At 47.6% G+C, this 20,058-nt stretch overlaps 1 protein-coding gene and 1 long non-coding RNA gene across 4 annotated transcripts in view; one reads left to right on the forward strand and one right to left on the reverse strand.

Moving 5' to 3' along the window:
- LOC114607268 (uncharacterized) lies at window positions 1-17,050 on the reverse strand. Of its 3 annotated transcripts, XR_013390282.1 has the most exons (4): window positions 12,120-13,383; window positions 7,382-7,514; window positions 1,654-5,857; window positions 4-1,278 (listed from the first exon to the last, which is right to left on the reverse strand). XR_013390282.1 is itself a non-coding variant. In XM_077916597.1 (3 exons), exons 2-3 carry the CDS (start codon window positions 7,476-7,478, stop codon window positions 2,130-2,132), a joined length of 3,825 nt encoding a protein of 1,274 aa, XP_077772723.1. In that variant the 5' UTR covers window positions 7,479-7,514; window positions 15,733-17,050; the 3' UTR covers window positions 1-2,129. The 3 variants fall into 3 exon arrangements, 2 of the variants coding, with proteins under 2 accessions (XP_077772723.1, XP_028606141.2); XM_077916597.1 differs by lacking the exon at window positions 12,120-13,383 and adding an exon at window positions 15,733-17,050 and having other exon boundaries at window positions 1-5,857; XM_028750308.2 differs by having other exon boundaries at window positions 1-5,857; window positions 12,120-12,142.
- Window positions 16,217-20,058, forward strand: part of LOC114607340 (uncharacterized) — an 11,479-nt gene continuing 7,637 nt past the window's right edge. The window contains exons 1-2 of the long non-coding RNA XR_013390293.1: window positions 16,217-16,323; window positions 17,896-18,000. This is a non-coding gene — a long non-coding RNA (uncharacterized LOC114607340). The remainder of the gene's footprint in view (window positions 16,324-17,895; window positions 18,001-20,058) is intronic.

Here is a 20,058-nt window from a genome sequence, read left to right on the forward strand (position 1 = left end):
AATTCGCCTCAGGTAGCAAAATGTCTTGCACAGGCCCTGCTCAGGAGACATTGATGAGACCATTCTTAAAGAACAGAGTAGCTTTTATTTAGAGGCTGTTTCACGGCACAGCTGCAGGAAGCAGGCAAGGAGCAGTAAAACATGACTCCCCAAACATGGGAGAAATCAGCGGGCAGTTGTGGTTACAGCGTGCAGGGTTCAAAATGCAAAGTGCACAAGACATCTCCAGCAGTCAAGTTTCTCAGCAGTCTCCCAGTGCAGGGAGAGAGGCAGGATCTGGTCTGACCTAGTTGTCAGCCAGCAGAGGTGATCTGGTCATGCCCTAGTCGCCTGAGGGTGAATATGGCTTCTAGGCATGGATCCTTCCGACTGGATTCCTGATTCAGCCCCAGGAATTCCTTGGCAGGGAGCCTCTTTGGCACTGCTGGTACAAAGAGCAATAGAATATTCTCCCCCAAAATGCAGATATATCCAGGGTTAAGTGCTAAGGAGTGTTTTCAAAAAGAAAGTATATCCTACTGGATCTTCAAAAATACATCTAGATGGCTAGCAATAAGAAAATGAAAGAAAAAATATTACAAGTAATCACACCCACAGAGATTCCAATCAGTCGCCAGTTGAAAATATACTCTGGAAACCCAGCCTTATGAGGAACGGTTGAGGGAGCCGGGTATGTTTAGCCTGGAGAAGAGGAGACTAAGAGGAGACAGGAGAAACATCTTCATATCTGAAGGGCTCCAGAGGGTAGGAACCAGATCCATGGATTCAAGTTACCAGAAAGGAGCTCTGACTAAATATTAGGAAGAACTTTCCGATGGTAAGAGTAGTTTGACTGTGGAAGAGGCTGCCTCTGAAGGTTGTGGACTCTCCTTTATTGAAGGTTTTTAAGCAGAGGTTGGGTGGCCATCTGTCATGGATGCTTTAGTTGAGTTCCTGCATTGCAGGCATTGGACTAGATGACCCTCAGGGTCTCTTCCAACTCTACAATTCTAAGATTCTATGGATAAGGAAGAATGGGAGAGAGATCAATCAGGCAGGTCAAAAGCTTGCTAGGACAAAGGGGCCATAAGCCGCTCCTGTCAAGAGCATTCCTGCAACACCCCAAGTTTCCAATCACGTTCCAAAGACTGCTAGGGCAGGCAGGTTTATGGGCACGTTTCTATGCTGGGGTGGTCAGAAGCAGCACTTCCATATGAGACCCCATTCACTTTCCCTATTATTATTATTATTGGCAGTCATCGGAGATAATACAAATCCCTGGAGAGAACAGCATTTCACCTGTTATGTACTGAGTTGAATAGGATCTAAACTGCAGCAGTCGGATTGGTCCTAGAACAATAGGATCCAAAATGCAGCAGTCTGATTGGTCCTAGAACAATAGGATTCAGAATGCAGCAGTCTGATTGGTCCTAGAACAATGCAACAGTATGATTGGTTGGCAGGAACCACCCAATCATGCTCCAGATAGAAGTGAATCCACAACCTGATTGGCTTACAGTAGAATTCCGGAATTAGCCAATCATGTGCAGCCCATTGTGTAAATAATGTATATAAAGCAGATACTTTGAGGGGACATTCATTCATTCCTCCTCACTACTATGAGCTGAATAAAGAGCATGAAATCACTTTGCGACTCTGAGTATATTTCATCACCCAACACCAATTAGACAATAAGCTGGTAGGAACTATGACTGGGAAGCATTTTGTCTGCAGCAACAAAGGGCTCGTTCACACTTCTGTCTGTTCTGTGCCCGGGAAGCATGGTTCTGAGCAGTTTTCCTCTCATTGCACACTTTCCAGGCACAGCTCCAAGCAATTTTGTCTTTGCCCCACTGCTTACCCCCAGCCTGCTCTTTAGCGCTAAATCAGAACAAATGGCATTCCACGGAAAACCCGATTGCTGTTAGTTCTGATTCAGCACTAAAGGTTTCCCCGAGCGAAACTGGCCGGGCAAATGAAGAAGTGGATAAGCTCACCTCACGACAGGTACAAATGTTTCCATAGCCACCTTCATCCAAGTATGCACAGAGAGCAAGAGACTCTGGTCTGAATTACACTCACAGAACCTGAGCTCTCTGCTGATAGCCAAAAGCAAACAAAGGGTGCCTGAAAAGCTATACATGACCCCATTATTTAAGCCAGTTTACAACAACTTCCCCCCATTTCCTAAGTTTGCCTCCTAGAGAGGACTTTTTTTCTTCAATTTGATCATACAGCTTCTGCTCTCCAGGTAGCAGAGGCTCCTTGTTGGCAATTTTCTGTATTAACTCAGCTACTTTCCTCACTTCCTTCAGGGACCGGATTCGCTGCTGATATCCAGGCTTCAGCTCCTGTTCTTCGGACATGATGAGCAGATCAATGTACTCTGGGGTAGAGAGTGGGTTGGGCTTCAGTGCAATCTCCTGAAGGCACTGGAGGCTTTGAGATGATTTCTTGATGAGCTCTTCTAAGATGTGTTTCACTTCTTCATATTCCTCATTAAGCTTTTCAAGCAATTTCTCTGTGGTCATCAGCTCACCAGAGGCACGTTCATACTTTTGCTTCAGTTCTTTATAGGTCCTGCTCTCTTTTTTTGTGGTATATTCAAATTTGTATTTCTGATGGTAGTGCACACTCCACTCACACTGGCGCGGACAGACTCTGCATCTTCCAGTCCTCTTATTGATAGCTGCACAACCATGCTTATCTTCAACTCTAGGAATTCTACAAGGATAGTGACAGGTGAAGTGACAATTCATGCAATTAGTTATGTATTTTCCCATGCCAGATATATCCTCCTTCTTTGATACAGTTACCTCTACCTCATATGTAAAGTTTCTGTTTGCCGCCACGTCAACCTTATGCTTGTCCAGGGCTTCCTGCGTCTTCCTCAGTTCTTCCAGCTTGGCCAGTCCAGCTTTGATTTGGGGCTGCAACCCTTCAATAGCAACTTCAAGCTCTTTTCGCTCCCTGAGCACTTCCTTTGTCAATGTTAAGCTCTTGCTTTCTAGCGTGTGGGATGAATCAAAGAAGGTCTTCATGCTCATGGTGCCTATTTTCCAAAACATTTTATCAAAATTGAAGTTGCCTCCGGGCTCCACTGGATTGTTGGCAAACAGTGCTGAATTGTTGAATTTGAAGTGCACAGGCGTGCCCTTGGCATCCTTAGCACATGGTACATTGGCTTCCTTAATGGCCTCGAGAACAGGAGGGGTCTGTCCATCTGCAAATGTGATCAGGACTTGGATGTTGTCCTTTATATCTTTGCCAAAGATGGAGAGCACAGAGTCAAAGACGTATTTCTGGGCATGAGTTAAACGAACAAAAGAGGCCTGGACGACAATACAGATGGCGTCTATATGATCGGTGCCCCCTGGGGAGGAGAAAAACTCCCGTATCTGCTTTGTTATCAACTTGTCATGCTCTATTCCTCTTGTGTCTCCAAATTCTGGAGTGTCAATAATGGTGAGGGAATAGGGGACTTGGAAACCCTTGCAGTGGTGGACAACGTAGGCGGTCACTTCTGATGTTTGGCTTTGAGCTTGGCTTCTGTTGGTATTTTCAGGAATAAGTTTGAATCGGAATTTATCTCCCCATTGCACACCCAGGACATAATTGATCATTCCATTGATGAGAGTGGTTTTCCCTGACCCTGTTGCCCCCATCACCATAATCACTTTGTTGGGGGCCTGAATGTTCTCTTTCCCTAGCTGGTATGTTAGACAGGATCCAGAGACATCCTGTATGGGCTTCAGTGGCAGAGCATACACTGCTGGTGGCCCATCCTCCACGCGGGTGCTGCCTTGGAGGTATTTACAAGCTACTCTCTTCTTGTCTCCTTCCAATGTGGAAACCTCAATCTCTTTGCTGGGCTCACTCTCAGCCCCACCGGCACACATGGCTGAGACTCTGAATCTGTAGGGTGTCTGGGGCTTCAGACCATCCATCTCACAGAACTCTGTTTTCTTCCCTGTTCTTTTTTCAGCCCATTCATCTTTGTCCTTGCTTTTTGCCTCTCCAGCCTCTTCACTGTAGTCCACTTTGTATTCCTTTATTACAGCTCCCTGGCCAAAGACCTTTGGGCTCTCCCAGACAAGACTGATTTTGGAAGACTCTGCAATTATCACTCTCAGTTCCCCAGGAGGGCTGGTAGGACGTGTCTGTACAGATCTACTCAAATCACTAGTCTCACTAAGTCCTGGTTTGCTCCTAGCGGTGTATCGGAATTGGTATTCTGTGTTTGCACTCAACCCTCTCACTTGGAATGTCTCCTGACTGTCCTCAGTATTCACAATCTTCCAATTTTCTTCTCCTGCAATCTTGTACTCTACTTGATAGCTAGAGATTGAAGCCCTCCCATACTCAGCTGGTTGAAATGTCAGCTGCACACTCTCATGTCCAATTTGGCCAATCAGTGGAGGGTAAGGTTTTGAGGGCAGCTCAAAGTTGCTGCTGAACATCTCCCCATCTTGATAGAGGTAAATGGAAGCACCTGGGTTGTCCTGATCTGGGACAGAAGCCACAAGGAACCGGGTATTCTCATTTGATTTATTGACCCGGGCAAAATCTGTAATGGATTTGGCAGCTTTACGAGCCTTCCGGTTTCTCTCTTGGTGCTCAAACCAGGCTTTACTGTTCTTGGGTGTTGACTGGCCACTGGTGGAATTTGCTGTTTCCTGAAAAAAATCTTTCTGAAGCCAGTCTTGTAAGGTGGCTAAAAATGGTTCCTCATCATGTAAAGAAGTGAAGGTAAATGAGACAACAAACTCATTCACAGGGTTTAGCACGATTTCTTCCAGTTTGTTCTGGGAAGAGATTACTTCCATTCCACTTAGGATTCTAAGGTAAGAATTCACCAAATTAATCTCTCGTTCCTTGGCATCCAAAAACTCACTGAGTCTTTGCCTGTTGAAGGGAGACTGGTTAATGGACATTAAAATGTCCACCAGAACACTTTCCTCTTTCCCCCCTCCCCGGATCAAAGGCAGGATTCCTGCCAGGTGTTTCTGGAAAGTCTGCCTGTGCTGCTTGCACAGATCCTTGAATCTCTTGATTTTCATCTTGAATTCTGGGAAGTTTTCAGCAACAGGATTCATAGCCAGATCATTACATCGCATGTTGATTTCATTCAGATTCTCCAAGACAGTTTGAGCATCAAAGATCAGAGTTAAGCTGATTTCACGCACCATCTTAGCTGCTCTGGAATCTAGCTTGGTCAGTGGGTACAGCCATACTCTGACAGGCACAGCCTTCTCTCCATCCTCCCCGAGCTTTTGGGGCAGAGCAGTGTAGACTTTCATGGCATCTTGAAAAGTCACCGGATTACTTTCCAAAGAAAAATCCCCATAGAACTTGCAGCTGAAATTCTCCGTTTGGGCTTTTTCCTTCTCCTCTATCTGGACAGATGCTTCCCCTTTGATAGAGACTGCAATCAAGTTGATCGCAGCGTGGAGGCTTCCTTGTATATCTTGCACAGACTCGGAAGAAGAGACATTTCGGTCAAACACAAAGAAAGCTTGGGCTCCATACAAGATGGCAGTGACAACATGGGTGGCTGTGCCATGCTCAAAAACAGCTGGATAAATAACATTTTGGGTTCCCAAATGGCTCATGGTCAGCTGTGAATACTTGGTGGTAGCTTTGTACTGCAGAGTGACTCTGGCCTGTTTCGTGGACTTCTTGGTGGCTTGAAGGAATTTGCCTGATCCACCCACTTCAACCAATCCCCCCAAAAAACTGGCCTTGAGTGATGCTGAGACATTGAGGGCAGAGGCCTTATCATCGATGGAGTCAGATGCAATGATTTCATATTCAGCCTTGGGTTGAGGTTTGATACACAAGTCCTTCTGAAGCGAGTTGTGGTCCCAGAGGGTGATTCCTGGGATAAAGCAGAGAAATATGCAAGGCTTGAGTATGTCCATACAAATGTAGAACACAATTAGCCTAATGCCTAAGGTTGTACAGAGAAACAAGGAGATAAAATAGAGCTATCACTGTCCACAATGTCTGCACTCATGAATTTTGTCCCACTGTCATCCGCAACGAAATAGGTTTGTGCAGTTTTGTAAAACTTTGCAAAAGGCAGGGAAAATCTTTGACCAGATATGATAGTGGAAGAAATGTGAACATTTCATGAGCTTCTGTTGTACAGGCCTCAGAAAGGGGGTGGGCACTGGCTCATCAGCAGGGATAAGATTCAATCACCACCATTTAGGGCTGTGAACATCTCCTGCTTGAGGCCCTAGAGAGCTGGTGCTAGTTGTTGACTGGCACGGAAAAAATGGGTATACATAAGGAGAGTTCCCTGGGGGCCAAGATCCAAGTTGGGGCAAAACACTTTGGTGAGAGAACATCAGCAGATTTAAAATCACAAAATATGCAGCAAAGCAAAGTGTGGAAATTTAGGTTGTCAGACCTTTAAAATATGTGCTTGTGAGTTCCTTCCAAAATAGTCCCCCCCCCCCCCCCAGCATTGAAAAAGACCACATGTTTGGTAAGTTCGTAATGGTTTACTTAAAAACTCTCCAAAGGTCAGATTCATGTCCTTTTCCATACAGCAGTCAGAAAACACAGGGAGTAAAACTTGGCTTAGTTACAGTGGTGAAAGTTGTTAAATTATTGGTACAGGAACACCACAATGGATTACAGTCCCTCCAGGTGTCCCAGTTTTCCAGGGACAGTCTTGGATTTACACAAGGCATCCCGGTTTCTGATTTGATCCCTGAATGTTCCGCTGTCCCTTAGGCTTAGGAGATCCCTATTTTCATCAGAGAAATGTTGGAGGGTATGGAGTTATGTGACCCCTGAGCCAAGGAGAAAGGTAACTAGACAACCTATAGAAGACATCTGAAGGCAGCCCTGTTTAGGGAAGTTTTTTATGTTTAATGTGGTATTTTTCAAGGAAAAAAGAACTCTCCATGAATGCTTCCCTTGTTCTCTTATAATGCAATTGTGCCCACCTGAGAGGTGCCGGAACTGAGTTCTGGCAGGTTCTGAAAAAAAGTCCTGGTTTTTTTACCTACAGTAATAATTGTGGAAAGATGTATTCTTAATGGCCTGCATAGGCCTGGTGGACTACAAAGGTTTTCAGTAAGCTTTAAAAAATTGAAACAGAACACACCTGCTGAATCTTTATTGACAGATGTTGATGGTGATGATTTGGGCCAAAACAATGCCAGCAAGGTTAAGGAGCAAAGACGCTATCACGGGCAAGAATACTTCTTTTTAATAAGTGGAAGTCTTGTCCAAATGAAGAGAACATAAAGGAACACAAACGTTGGCAAAAGAAGTGGAAGCAGACAGTAAGGGATGTTGAAAATGAATTTGAGGAGCATGTTTAGCACTGAAACTGCACTGTTTGGGCCAACTGCTAAGTGTAAGCTCTTCCTTGCACCAGCTCTACCTGGGATGAGGGCATCTTTACGACAGTCGTACAGCATCCCCAGCTGGAATGGGCGGCCCAGGGCTGGTATTTCAACCGTGTCATCTGATCTGTCCATGGCTCTGGTCCAGGTTGCTCTCCTGCCTTCACCTCCCTGCAAGAAACAAGAGATGTGAAGGACTCTGGAAAGATTATTCGGCATGCAAAGTGTGTGGGGAAAAGAGGAAGATTAGCACTACCATCCAAAGAGGGATGCCAACATGCCTTCAAGACCCCCCAAAAAGGGAGGTGGGAGGTAATGTCACATGGGGGGAATTAGACGGTTGTATGCAGTAGTTGCACATATTCAAGGCTGCTTGTGCAACTGATCTTCTTCCCTCCCATCTACAGCCCCCTGTAGCAGTTGATCTCTATCCAGTGATCCCTGCACCCTGAACAAAGGGGACTGTGTCACACAGAATTGTAGTGGGAGCGGAAATCACCCTGAAACTGGGCAAAGGGATCATGTGCCAATGGGGGTTCTGCTTGGACAGGATTCCTAGGCCCAAAGTCAGGTGAATCCCACTGCAGCCCTGTATGGCAGACGCTACACTATCCAGGCCCTCTGGAAAGGGTTTGGGCGGGCACAAGGGATCACAGGAGCTGGAAGGGAAGATCAATATTTTCCAGGAACAACCACTGGGTGCTTCCTACACTGAATTTCCGTTTGGCTGAGAATTGTGCCTGCTGAGAACATTTCGGATGGTAGAGAAATATTCTACCACCACCAGTTTTGGCACCACTCTGGCACAGTATTCAAGGAGGCTATCAAAGTGGGGAACTCATACATGCAGCCAGCCAAATCACACAACAACAACAATAATTATGAATGATGCTGCCATAGCTAACAGCGAGATACACAAAGTAGTATTTGGCAGAAACAAACTGCAGTGGAAGCAGCGCTGATCGTGATGAATACAAGCTGAAATGGAAGTTGCTGCTCTCTTATATTACTCCTTGTGCTGCACCAAGAAGTTCATGGCACAATGGGAGCCAAATAACACTGTAAAGGGATGGTATCCGCAATATACAAAATACTACTCCAAAATCTCACAAACTCCCTAGATACAATCAAAAAACAATGGGAGGATGACATAGGCTATGAGATTAACCCCACTCAATGGACCAGAATGTGGTCTAAACCCCGCTTAAAATCCATATCAAAAAAGAAAAGAAAAAAGAACTCACTCTGAAAATCACCTGCAGGTGGTACCTAACTCCAAGAAAAATAGCGCTAATATGCCCAGGAACCTCACCAAAATGCTGGAGAGGGTCACCTCCACAGGCACATATCTCCACATGTGGTTGGAGTGTCCCAAAATCCAACTATTCTGGACAGCAGCCATACGATTAATATGTAAAATAACCAAGCAAGTATTAGAAATCACCCCAGAATTGGCCCTACTAAACAGCTTCCAAGACAAGAATGCCCACTTACACCACAAAGAACTCATAACGCACCTACTCTCAGCAGCCAGAAACATAATAACCAGACACTGGAGAGACCTGTCAGGAGTAAGCATGGACCAAGGTACCAAATAGTATGGGAAACAGCCCTACTAGAAAAATTAACTAATAAACTGAAACTGACAGGGGGACAAATAGAAGAAGACACCTTCACCCTGGTATGGCTCCCCTTTATCGCATACACAGCCCAACAAGACAATGACAAAAATCCACCAACAGCATACAAATCAATATGGCTAACCTGACCCAAAACACCCACCCACCCCACTCACACAAGAAAACAAAGATCACCACAGCCAACCACAAATGAACAGCCACACCCCAGGCCAACCCCAACCTCTCTCACTACCAAAGGAACACAAGTGAATAGCAGAGAACCTGCACAAGCAACGCTGACACAAAACCCCACATATATTAAGTAAAATAGAAACATCACCACCCCACCCACCCCCACTCACCTTTCCCCCCTCAGCCTCTTTCCCCCTAGTCTTCCTAATCTCTCAACAAATGAAACCGATTTGTAAAAAGGAAAATGTTACATGGGGAAAAAATATGAGAGAGAGACATTGCACCTACCTTTGTAAATAAAGAAAATCTTTAATAAAAATACATTTTAAAAAAGAAAATCTTTTGTAGAGGAACACAGAACTGTAGAGTTGGAAGGAACACCCAAAGGTCATCTAGTCCAACCCCCTGCAACCCACAGGTGAAGAATCCCTGACGGAATCTCAACTAAAGCATCCAGGTCAGATGGCCATCCAACCTCTGCTTGAAAACCTCCAAGGAAGGAGAGACCACCACCCAACAACAAGGGAGTGTGTCCCACAGTCGAACAGCTCCTTCCGTCAGAAGGTTCTTCCTAATGCTCAGCTGGAAAGTCATTTCTTGACATTTGAATCCACTGGTTCAGGTCCTGCCCCCTGGACCAGCAGCAAAGAGCCTGTTCCATCTTCCCTGTGTCATCCCTTCAGGTATTTCAAGATGGCTCTCATATCATGTCTCAGTTTTCTCTTCTCCAGGCTAACCACACCCAACTCCCTCAACCGCTCCCCCCAAAAGCTTGGTTTCCTGTCTCTTCATCATCTTGGTCTCCTGCCCCAGCACACGTTCCAGCTTGTCAGTATCTTTCTTAAACTGTGGCGCCCTGAACCTTACAAAGTACTCCAGGTGTGTTGGAAGGGACCCCCTAGAGTAATCTAGTCCAACCCCCTGCAATGCAGGAATCTCAGCTAAAGCATCCGTTTACATTTAACCACTTCCAGGGTCTTTCTTTATTAAGGCTTTGACTACGTTTCCTGTTCATTAAATGTCTCCCAATACCCTTTTCCATCTGTCTGCAAAACAACTCAAGATTAATCCCAGTTGCCCTGTCTGGCCGATTCTCTTTTCAGGCATACGGTGACCACCATAGAGCCCATAACAATTTATTCTTTTCCGTGTTCTGGAACGGACGTTCACTACATGCAGTCCCTAAAAGCAGCTAGTTCTGTACTGTAAAAGGCAGTTTAGCTAGGCCATAAACTCAAAAGTAAATGGAATAATCAAAATGATAGTTTTATGAAATTATATTCTCAAACACACACACACACACACACACACACACACCCCTGACCAGAAAACCCTAACCAGTTGTAGTGTGGGTTGCATTTACACTGGGGAAAGGAAATCTCTCCCTTTCTGGGAAAGGCTCTGGCTGGGGAGAAACCTTCCTTACAACTGGCCTTGACCGGCTGTGAACTTGAGTTCCCTGTTCCTTCGCCTCTTTTGCTTTCACTGCACTTAGCAGAGCCCAGTCTGAACTCCCTGCACTCTGCGCACCAGATCCAGCACCACTTGGAAAAATCAACCAGTCTAGAATGCAGCAGCCAGATTACTGGCCAGGCTATTAATGTGTTGGCGGAAACAGTTGCAGATTTGGCAGGAGAGTGTGGCTGGAATAATCTTGAAGCTGCCAAAAGGAAGAAGAGCAGGGCCAAGTTTACAAGACAAAGCTGCTCATGTTTGTTCCTATTTCTTTCCCTTTTTGTAGAAATTTAGATATCCAAGGAGGGCTTCCTTCAGAGTAGTATCTTTACCCCACATTCAAGGAGACCAGGACCACACCTGATGGGGCATTAGGTGCCTCCAGCACCCAGCTGTTCACCCCACCACACCTCAATTAAACAGAGTTCAAGGCAGTACACATTTCAGCAGCACAAGAGATCTGCCAAGGAAATGGGTTCCACAATTTGCCACCTGCTCTCAGCCTCTCTTCCTGGGCAGCAGACCTTTCATTCCATCACTTTGCAAGGAGGGAAGATTCCTCCTATACAGAGTGGGGGAAACCAAAGGTGTGGGATAGCAGAAGTGGAGTTGGAGCTGAGTTCCACCTACGCTCTGATTGTGCTTGCAGAAACTGGGCAGGGTGCCAACCCTTTGAAGATCCCTCAATTTCTCTTGACACCCCCAGCTTTCCCCCAAGATGAGGCAAAAGGAAAGGTAGGGCAGAGAGGGAGAGAAAGAGATCTGATGCAGGTCTCCCCCAAATTGCGAGGATTAAGAGCAATCTCACACATGCTGCAGTCTTAAAATAGGAGAAAGGGGCAGAGAGTAGATAAGAATAAACAATGGGGGATGCCATCAATGACTGAAGTACTTTTCTCATTAATTGATGGAGACTGGTAAAACAAACCAAGGGAACACACAGAAATGTCCAGGATGCAATAGCCCAGATGGTCCACAGCCGCCTGCCCCATCCCTCCTGCAAGGAAGCAACTGGCAGCAGCAGAGGTTCTCAGCATCTTAGGAGTCAGGGCAGGGGTCCCCCTAGCAGTGGTGTAGCGTGGGGGGTGCAGGGGGGGCCGGCCGCACCGGGCGCAACATCTGGGGTTAGGGCAAATCCACAGGTTAGGGGGCGCAAATCCACGGGTTAGGGGGCGCAAATCCACGGGTTAAGGGGCGCAAATTACTTGCCTTGCCCCGGGTGCTGACAACCCACGCTACGCCACTGCCCCCTAGTCCCACCCCAAAAGCCCAAGAGAGCCTTGCGCTGCAGCCTTCATTCCTTTGCTCCAAGTCTGGGCCCTGTCAGGATGGATTTGTGGCCTTTCCAAAGAGCCAGAGAGCAGGAGGCGAGGGCATCATCAGCGCAAGATCCCCGTCACCCAGTCCCCTCTGCAAGATGCCAGCTGGAACGGTTTGCAGCAACCATGCAAAAGAAGCCTTTGACAAAAAAAGAAGCCGCGACAACTTCTAATGTGCAAACGCGTCTTACCAGAAACGTGGAAATTGGATGACTCTCCCCTTGCCCACAAGTGGCTCTCTTGCTTGAGTTATTTCAGGGGAACAGAACGACTTGCGTTGGTCCCCTCTTAAAGCACAAGTCTGCTTCAGGCACAGAGGCCACTTTTCCTTTTATATATTCGGGAGTCACAAAGTGCAAGGGGACAAGGATCACTTTCAGGGGGAGAAGGAAGTTGCGAGATAGTGGGAACCCATTTCCACTCGTCAGCATTTCACTCCAAAAAGGCTCTTCAGCAGTGCATCATAGAGGTGGAAGGGACCCCAAGGGCCATCTAGTCCAACCCCTCCTGTGGCCTCCCCACAAGTCGGATCCATGCAGAAACAAGGTCCTTAGTTGCACAACCCTCCCTTTCCTGGTATCTGGACCCAAAATGGATCCATGGAAGCTGGCTGGTTTCATACAGCAGGGATCGACATCACAGGGGATCTGTTCTCCCCCCTGGGCTTTTGGGAAAGAGGTTGTCAGCAGGGCCTCCATCTTGGCCTCAGATATGGGGGCTCTTGGCAGTAGAGGAAGGTTTCCCTCGACATCGAGCCACAATCAGCCTCAATTTTATGAGATTGGGAGAGAAGAGGCTTTCTGGAGCAAAAGCAGTCCACCCCGGAAGGAGGGCCCTGAGATGTTTGGGTGAAGGACGGTATACAAACAATAACAGTGATAATAAATATTATCTTTCATTTTTATGCACTGTGGCAGCAGCAGGGCCATGCTCTGAGGGAACCCTTCCAACCCCTCACAGATGAAGGAGGAAATTCTGTGTATTCAGAGGGTGGAAGAGCTGACAGGAGTTTGCCTCCCGGTATAAATGTGATGGGGCCGTCCCTTCAGGCAGGCGTGGGGAACCTTTGCCCCTCCTGAGGCTGATGAACTACAACTCCCACCACCCGGCCCTTTGGCCAGGCTAGCTGGGGCCGGTGGGAGTTGCAGTTCAGCAACATCTTTTGCGCCCAAAATCCCCCCCGCCTGCCTAGGGAAAGGAACCTTTTGAACTCCTCATGATGAACTCCCCTCACAAATCTTATTTCTTTGACTGGCCAAAGGCTCTTCCGATGCTGCTCTGGAGGGAAACATTTTGAACCTGCTGTTCTGGTGGCCTCAGGAAAAAGAGCGGGAAAATCCTAGCTGTTTCTGAGGGGAAAGTGTCCAAAATTCTCCTCAGAACCAGTCCTCAAACTGCTTAGGGCAATTCACTCCTTTTGCTTCTGAGGGGGGGAGAGAAACTTGCACAGTCAGCTTCTAGGTTAACAATATTTGTTCTGTGATTTCTGCCCATCCTGCAGCGTTTGCACAAAACTCAAGAGCACCCCTCCTTAACTCCTGCGATTTCAGGCCTGGAAAAGCGATGAGGAAGGAGATACGCTGCCATTCACTTTTCATAATATCCCTTCTGAGTGTTCGGTGTAATCTCTCACATCCCTGACTAGCACCCTATTTATGAAGCTGAAAAGCTCTGGGTGAAGGGACTTAATATCACTGTCATCAAGGAACAGGAGGAGGAAAACGTGGCCTATTTGGGGCACATATTTCTGCCCCCCTCATCGCCCTCTTGGCTCCGGTCGCCATTTCACGCATCAGAACTGTGGGGCTGGATTGATGCTGCACCAAAATGGCTGCCCTGTTGGGGAAGGCTTTTCCAGAGGGGCTTCCACAGAGGAGTCGGGAACCCCCAAGCCCACTCCCCAAAGTGGCCCTTCCTGGCAAGCGGAGAGAGGCTGTTTCCCCCACCATGCTGGCCTCACAAAATGGAGCCCGAGGGCGCATTGCCTGTCATGTGGCCCCAGGCTGAGGGGAGAGAAGAGGAGGCTGAGGGGATCCTCCCGCCTGGCCATGGCCTTACGAAGAACAGTGGCAGGATTTGGCCTGGAGAGCAGTGCCATAAGAATGGTGGGGAGGGCAGAGGGGACCCTCCGGGGGGGATGCCCCCCATCATTCACTTCACCCTGAACTCTACTGACTTGGCCTTGGGCACAATGCCCACCACAAGGTGGATATGGCGGTTCTAATGGGGGTCGCCCCCCATTTCCTGCCTGCACCCCTCTCCCATTGTACAGGCTCCCGAGACGGAGTCGGCACAGGAGAATATGGGGCAACCAAGCCCCGCTTCTCCCCCTTAAATAGGTTTGTGAGCTGTGGTGGATCCTCAGATCCGGCCTTGGCTTTCCTCTGGCTCCAGGATGATCTGGCATTATTAGATATATAATATATATTTAAAAATCTGTTGGAGGTCTGGCTGTGTCAGAGCATTGTGTGGGGCTCTTCTCTCCCATTCGTGACTAACTCTGCCTTCCCTCAGGGGACACGGGGGGGGGGGGGGCGGCATTACTGGGCCCCTCAATATAGGAGGAGAAAGAACGCTAAAAAATATCCAAATTCATTTCCTCAATTCAGAAATGATAACCGTAGGCATATAGGTTTTGAACACACCTTCAAAAAGTCTAATTATTTTTGCAGGATTTTCCTCAAAAGAAGGATTTTGATTTTTCCAATTGCAAATATCGGAGCTTGTAAAAGGGACATGTTGAATGGTAAAGGTCCTTGGGGGTCAAACGCCCTCATCATCTGGCTGTTCCAAAGGATCATACACTTGCCGGAGAGGGGCCACCACAGCGGTTTGGACAAAGCCTTCGATTTAAGTGTCTCTACATGTTTTGTTGCCCTGTCCCACGCTGTGCTCAAAACCTTTTGCTTCTTTCTCTTCACCTTCCTGGCTTGCATCACAAGGGGGTTGGGGAGGGGCAGAGGGGGGAATCTTCTCATTTGGGTCCTCAGTCTGGGCATTGGGCGGAGAAGCAGCCCTATTTGCTCCCAGATTTGGTTGCCTTGGTGCAGTTGCTGCATATGGCGTGGGGGGGGGGTAATTATCTCCTCTTCCAGGACTGGCAAAACTGGTGGCTTTTTAACTTGTAATTGTACCGAACACAGTTTGACTTGGGCAGTCACAATTCTATTTTTCCGAAGCCATGAGGGATTTTGATCCACATTGGCTTTCCAGATAGAAATATAGGGAATCTGATCTGTGTGGGCCTTGAAAATGTTACTCCATAAAATGTTGACCAAGTTTGGATCATAGGATCCTCCAGGAGGCCATTCTGGTAAATACGAAGGCCAGTCAACTTCACATAAATGTTGGAGTCTGCTTTTTTTGAGTTTACATCCCCACTCTTCTGCTTTCGTGGCACTTTTCCAGTTTTCCAGAAAGCTCTGTAGTGGTGTCTCAAGAATTGTTTTACTGCTTTTATTTCCCATGACTCTGGGATCCTGGGGACACTGGGACACTCAGCCCTCCTAACGTTATTTTTTTTTTCACTCAGTCACAGACCAGACGTTGCTTTCAATGTCTCACACACTCAAAACATTCACTGGAGTGTCCCCACACGCACATTCAGAAAAACCCATGCACCTCTCCCAATCCCCTTTTTACCAACACCAAAACCACAACCGGCAGCGCTTAGACTTCGACCGGGGCCCAGCAGCACCCTTTTTGCTGCTTTTCTGGGCAAAACCAAAACCAGTGGCACCTTTTACTGCCCTACTGGTGGAGCTGATCAAACTCTTTGCTCCCACCTAACTCTGTGGAGCCTACCTTGTTCCTCGAGGTACCTTCTTTCTGCACGGCCGTTGCTCTTTCTCTCCGTCACTTTGTCGCGTGTCCACTCAGGAACGGGTGGCCAGTCCCTCCCATGAAGTTGGCAGGATGCGCGCTGGAACTGTTGACCCGGTATCCCGAGCTGCTCGCCTTGCAGTGACGTCCTGGACCTCTTTGTCCCTCGATCTCGGGGAACGTGCTTTTTCCCGGCCCGATGCACCAGAAATATGAAGCCTTTTTAATCCATGGGTAGGAATAATTGTTGCACCCGAGCAGAGACAAAAGGAGCCAAACGACACCAAGGGGTTAAATCCAGAGAAAGAGCGTTTTATTCTGCCATGGGGGGGGGGGCAGAGGCACCTGTGTGATTCAGTTCACAAAAGACAGGCCGCACCGAAAACATTTTACAAGCAGGTTTTATCCTTTTTTCAAACCCCTTTTTTCCCTCTCCCCCTTCACAGATTCTTACATAGAAATGTTGCTTTTCGTTCTCTGGCTCTGCTCCCGGAAGTATGTTGCAAATCAATGTACCAGGACAAGGTTATCTTGGATCTGGGAAGCGAAAAGCTTTACTGTTCTCAGCTGTAGGTTTGTTACAGCGTTTTTGTTACAGAGAGGACTGCTTAGCTCATGCTTTTTGTCTTAGAGGAATATGCAGTTTTAAAATGCGTACGCCAAGGCCTGGCTGGGGGGGGGGGGATTCACAAACAGTTTTTAGGGCTTTCTGGGGTAACCCTAACTGTACCCCTTCACCGAGGGGCCTAGCAGGTCCGGTTTCAGCCATTACTTTCCTGAAGCAAATTCTGTTTCCATGGGAGAAATGTTGGAGGGGAGGCCAAGGGTCCCCAGTGAGCGATGTAATTTCTTCAAGGCCTGACGCCTCGTGAAGTGATAAGAGAAGGCCTTGCGAGGGATTCTGTTAGGGGTTGATTTAAAACCAGGCCCCCCAGTCTGGCCTCCCAGTGGCTTCTTGTGGTAATAAAAATGGCTGAGTGAAATTTGGGGCCTGTATAAGTGAGTCCTTAGCACACCCCACAATCGCCTGACCGTGGCTCCCATAGGTTCAGGTTGGGGGTCACAAGCAAGAGACTCCAGCCAGGAGATTGAAGCAAAACAGGAGGCCTGATCTTTATTGTTGCAACAAGACTTCAAACTACCACATGGAAGAAGCAGAGGGAAGCCCCAAACAAAGGATGGCTCCACTTTTTTTTATAAATTTCCCAAAGTTTCCCATAAAACATCATACATTTGTCATGACTATGTCCTGAATTGGGAGGGGTCTTCTGGCAGAAACCTGAGCACCAGTCTTGCCCTGTCCCTCCTGACCTTCACCTTCCAATCTTTTGGTGAAACAAAAGTATTTACATTTTCAGTTTTCCCAGCCAAGTTCAGCACACCCTTTGTCTTGAAGGAGACCCCAATCCACTGAGGTTGGGTTTGCAATTGTTCTTGGAATGACTACCAGGATGCCAGAAATTATCACCCAGGCAGTGGGGCCTGCTGGGTACGTGGTCTCACATTTCAGGAATTATGGCTGCCCCTACCCATGGTTCCAAGATTCTCCTCTGATAGCCATTTTCCCTCTGAGTAGAACAAGATTGGAATGGTGTAAATGCGTCACTGGAATGATTTTATATGAATTTCTAAATTTTTCCCATTGAACTAATACATAGAGACATTTATTAGGGAATTGCTACATTTGGTAGGTCTCTCGCCCCCCCCCCCCCTTGCAATTTCCTGGTAACAGGCTCAAGCACACTTTCTCGGCAGAGGACTGAACAGTTATTCATTTTGCTTTGCTGCTTATCTGGGAAAACCTGCTGTTTACTGCTGAATTTGAACAAACCCGACTGACATTTCTTAAAGATCCAGTGGTCGAGAAGGGATTCACCCGAGGAAAGCAGCGGGGCAAGGGCAAAACCGCTTGGACCTGTGCCTGGGAAGCACGAGACAAGTGGAAGTTGGACTAGGCCAAAGTGTCCTGGTGGGGCTCTGCTTGGCCACAGTAGTTTCCCCAAGGCCTCTCTTTTGGTTAATGCAAAATAACAAGGGCAGTCGTATTACAGGCACATATTACATTGCGGGACTGACACGTAGTGGATATTTTAAATGTTATGTTCTTAAGGTCCCTCCAGACATTTCTGTTGCTCTGAACTGTAGGATGAAGCTCAGAAGAAAGAAGCAGGTTTCCATGAAATGCTGATCTGGGGGACCGGTTCCTGGAACCTCTCAATTTTCTTCCTCATCTGAGCAGATTTTGCAAAGGTATTTATTTTCATTATTGTACAAGGCACACTGGAAAGAGGATGTGGCCTCTGCGACCGAGTTATTCTGAAACTGAATCTGAAAGGGGTGGTGATGGTCACAGGCGTTCAGAGGGGCTAATGTGGAGCAAGGGTCTGAAAGAGGAAGTTGTCCTTCTTGCAAACTGTAAACGCAGCGTCTCCTTTTGCAACGGTTAGGATTGTCCGTTCACGTGGAGTATCACAGGAGTATCTGTGGAGGGATGAATGCCTGGGCCTAGGAGGAGTGTTCCTGGTTTCCCTAAATGTGGCAGTTGTGAGACTATTCTGAACAAAGTCCTTGGACACAAGGGATGCTTCCAGATGTCCTCCAGTCACACATTTTCTTCAGCAGTGGCAGCGCATGAGGTGGGGTGGGAGCAGAAGTGGTCTCCAGGCAAGGTGGGGAGCAGGGGGTGGCTTGCCAGTGCCACTTCACCCCGCCCTAACCTGTGCACGGTGCCCACCCCCAGAATGGCACAGTTAATGCTCCCCACCCCATCATCCCTGCCATGCCACTGTACAGTTTGGGGGTAAGATTTCTGAGTGAGTTCTGGCTGTTTAATTCTCAACATATTTAGAGTGCACTGGACTAGATTTATTTTAAATTGGTTTCTGACCCAGACTTGGCATGGTCAGATATGGTCACTCTGCTGGTTGGCTAAGGCTTGGAGGAGGACTATGATGGTCTTAGTTCTCCTGGACCTTTCAGTAGCTTCAGAACAGGCTTCTTGGGGTGGGACTCCAGGGGCAGTGTGTTTGAGTGCTTCCATCATATAAATATGAACTCAAATATTGCAAAATGCCATAGCATTCCAGCAATGAAACCTAAGCTCTATGTGTAGGCAGCGCTGCACCCCTGGAGCTTCACACTTCTCAGATAAGTGGAGTCAATGTAAGATGGCGGGGTCACGAAAAACCTATGGCAGCCCTAAGCAATTGGTACCCTAACCCATGGAGTCACGGGGCCACCCAAAACCCAACGGCATTCGATTCACAGTACAAGACATTGACAAAAGGTCTGCGATAGCTTTTCACAGCAAAAACCCATGCTTTGCGGCGCCCCCAAAATGGAGCAATCAGCACCATAAGTCGGGGGGGGGGGTGTCACGAGGTTGCTGAAAACCCGACATCATCCAGTTCACTCCAAAGTGGAGCCAAACACCAATGAAAGGTCTGCAGCAGTGTTTCGTGGCGAACACCCCGTGTTTTGCGGCGCCCCACAAACAGAGCACTCGATGTGCGGGAGACTGGGCATTGCTCTTTTTGTGGGGTGTTGCAAACCATGGGGGTTTCACTGCAAAACGTTTGCCAAAGTTTGGCACCGGTTTGTAGTGAATCAGAGAACATTGGGTTTTTAGTGACCTTTTGACCCCGACCCCCCCATTTGAGGGACTATTGCTCCGTTGGTGGGGTGCTACAAAATGCAGGGTTTTTACTGCAAGACACTGCAAAATGTTTGCCAAGGTTTGGTGCCAGTTTAGAGTGAATTGGACAGTGTTGGGTTTTTGGTGAGCTTTTGACCCCCAGCTTAGAGTGTCTATCACTCTTTTTGTGGGGCATAGCAAACCACAGGGTTTTCACTGCAAAACGTTTGCCAAAGCTTGATGCTTGTTTGGCGTGAATTGGACAATGTTGTGTTTTGGGGCATTAACTACAAACCCAGGTTTACTGTATCAATTAATTGGTTTGTAAGGTAAAGGTAAAGGACCCCTGACAGTTAAGTCCAGTCACGAACGATTCTGTGGTTGCGGTGTTCATCTCGCTTTACTGGCTGAGGGAGCCGACGTTTGTCTGCTTTTGCAGACAGTTTTTCTGGGTCATGTGGCCAGCATGACTAAGCCGCTTCTGGCGAACCAGAGCAGCGCACGGAAACACCGTTTACCTTCCCGCCGGAGCGGTACCTATTTATCTATTTGCACTTTGATGTGCTTTCAAACTGCTAGGTTGGCAGGAGCTGGGACCGAGCAACGGGAACTCACCCTGTTGCAGGGATTCGAACCGCCAACCTTCTGATTGGCAAGCCCTAGGCCCAGTGGTT

Source organism: Podarcis muralis, chromosome 12 (genome assembly GCF_964188315.1).
Source record: "Podarcis muralis chromosome 12, rPodMur119.hap1.1, whole genome shotgun sequence".
Classification (NCBI taxonomy): domain Eukaryota; kingdom Metazoa; phylum Chordata; class Lepidosauria; order Squamata; family Lacertidae; genus Podarcis; species Podarcis muralis.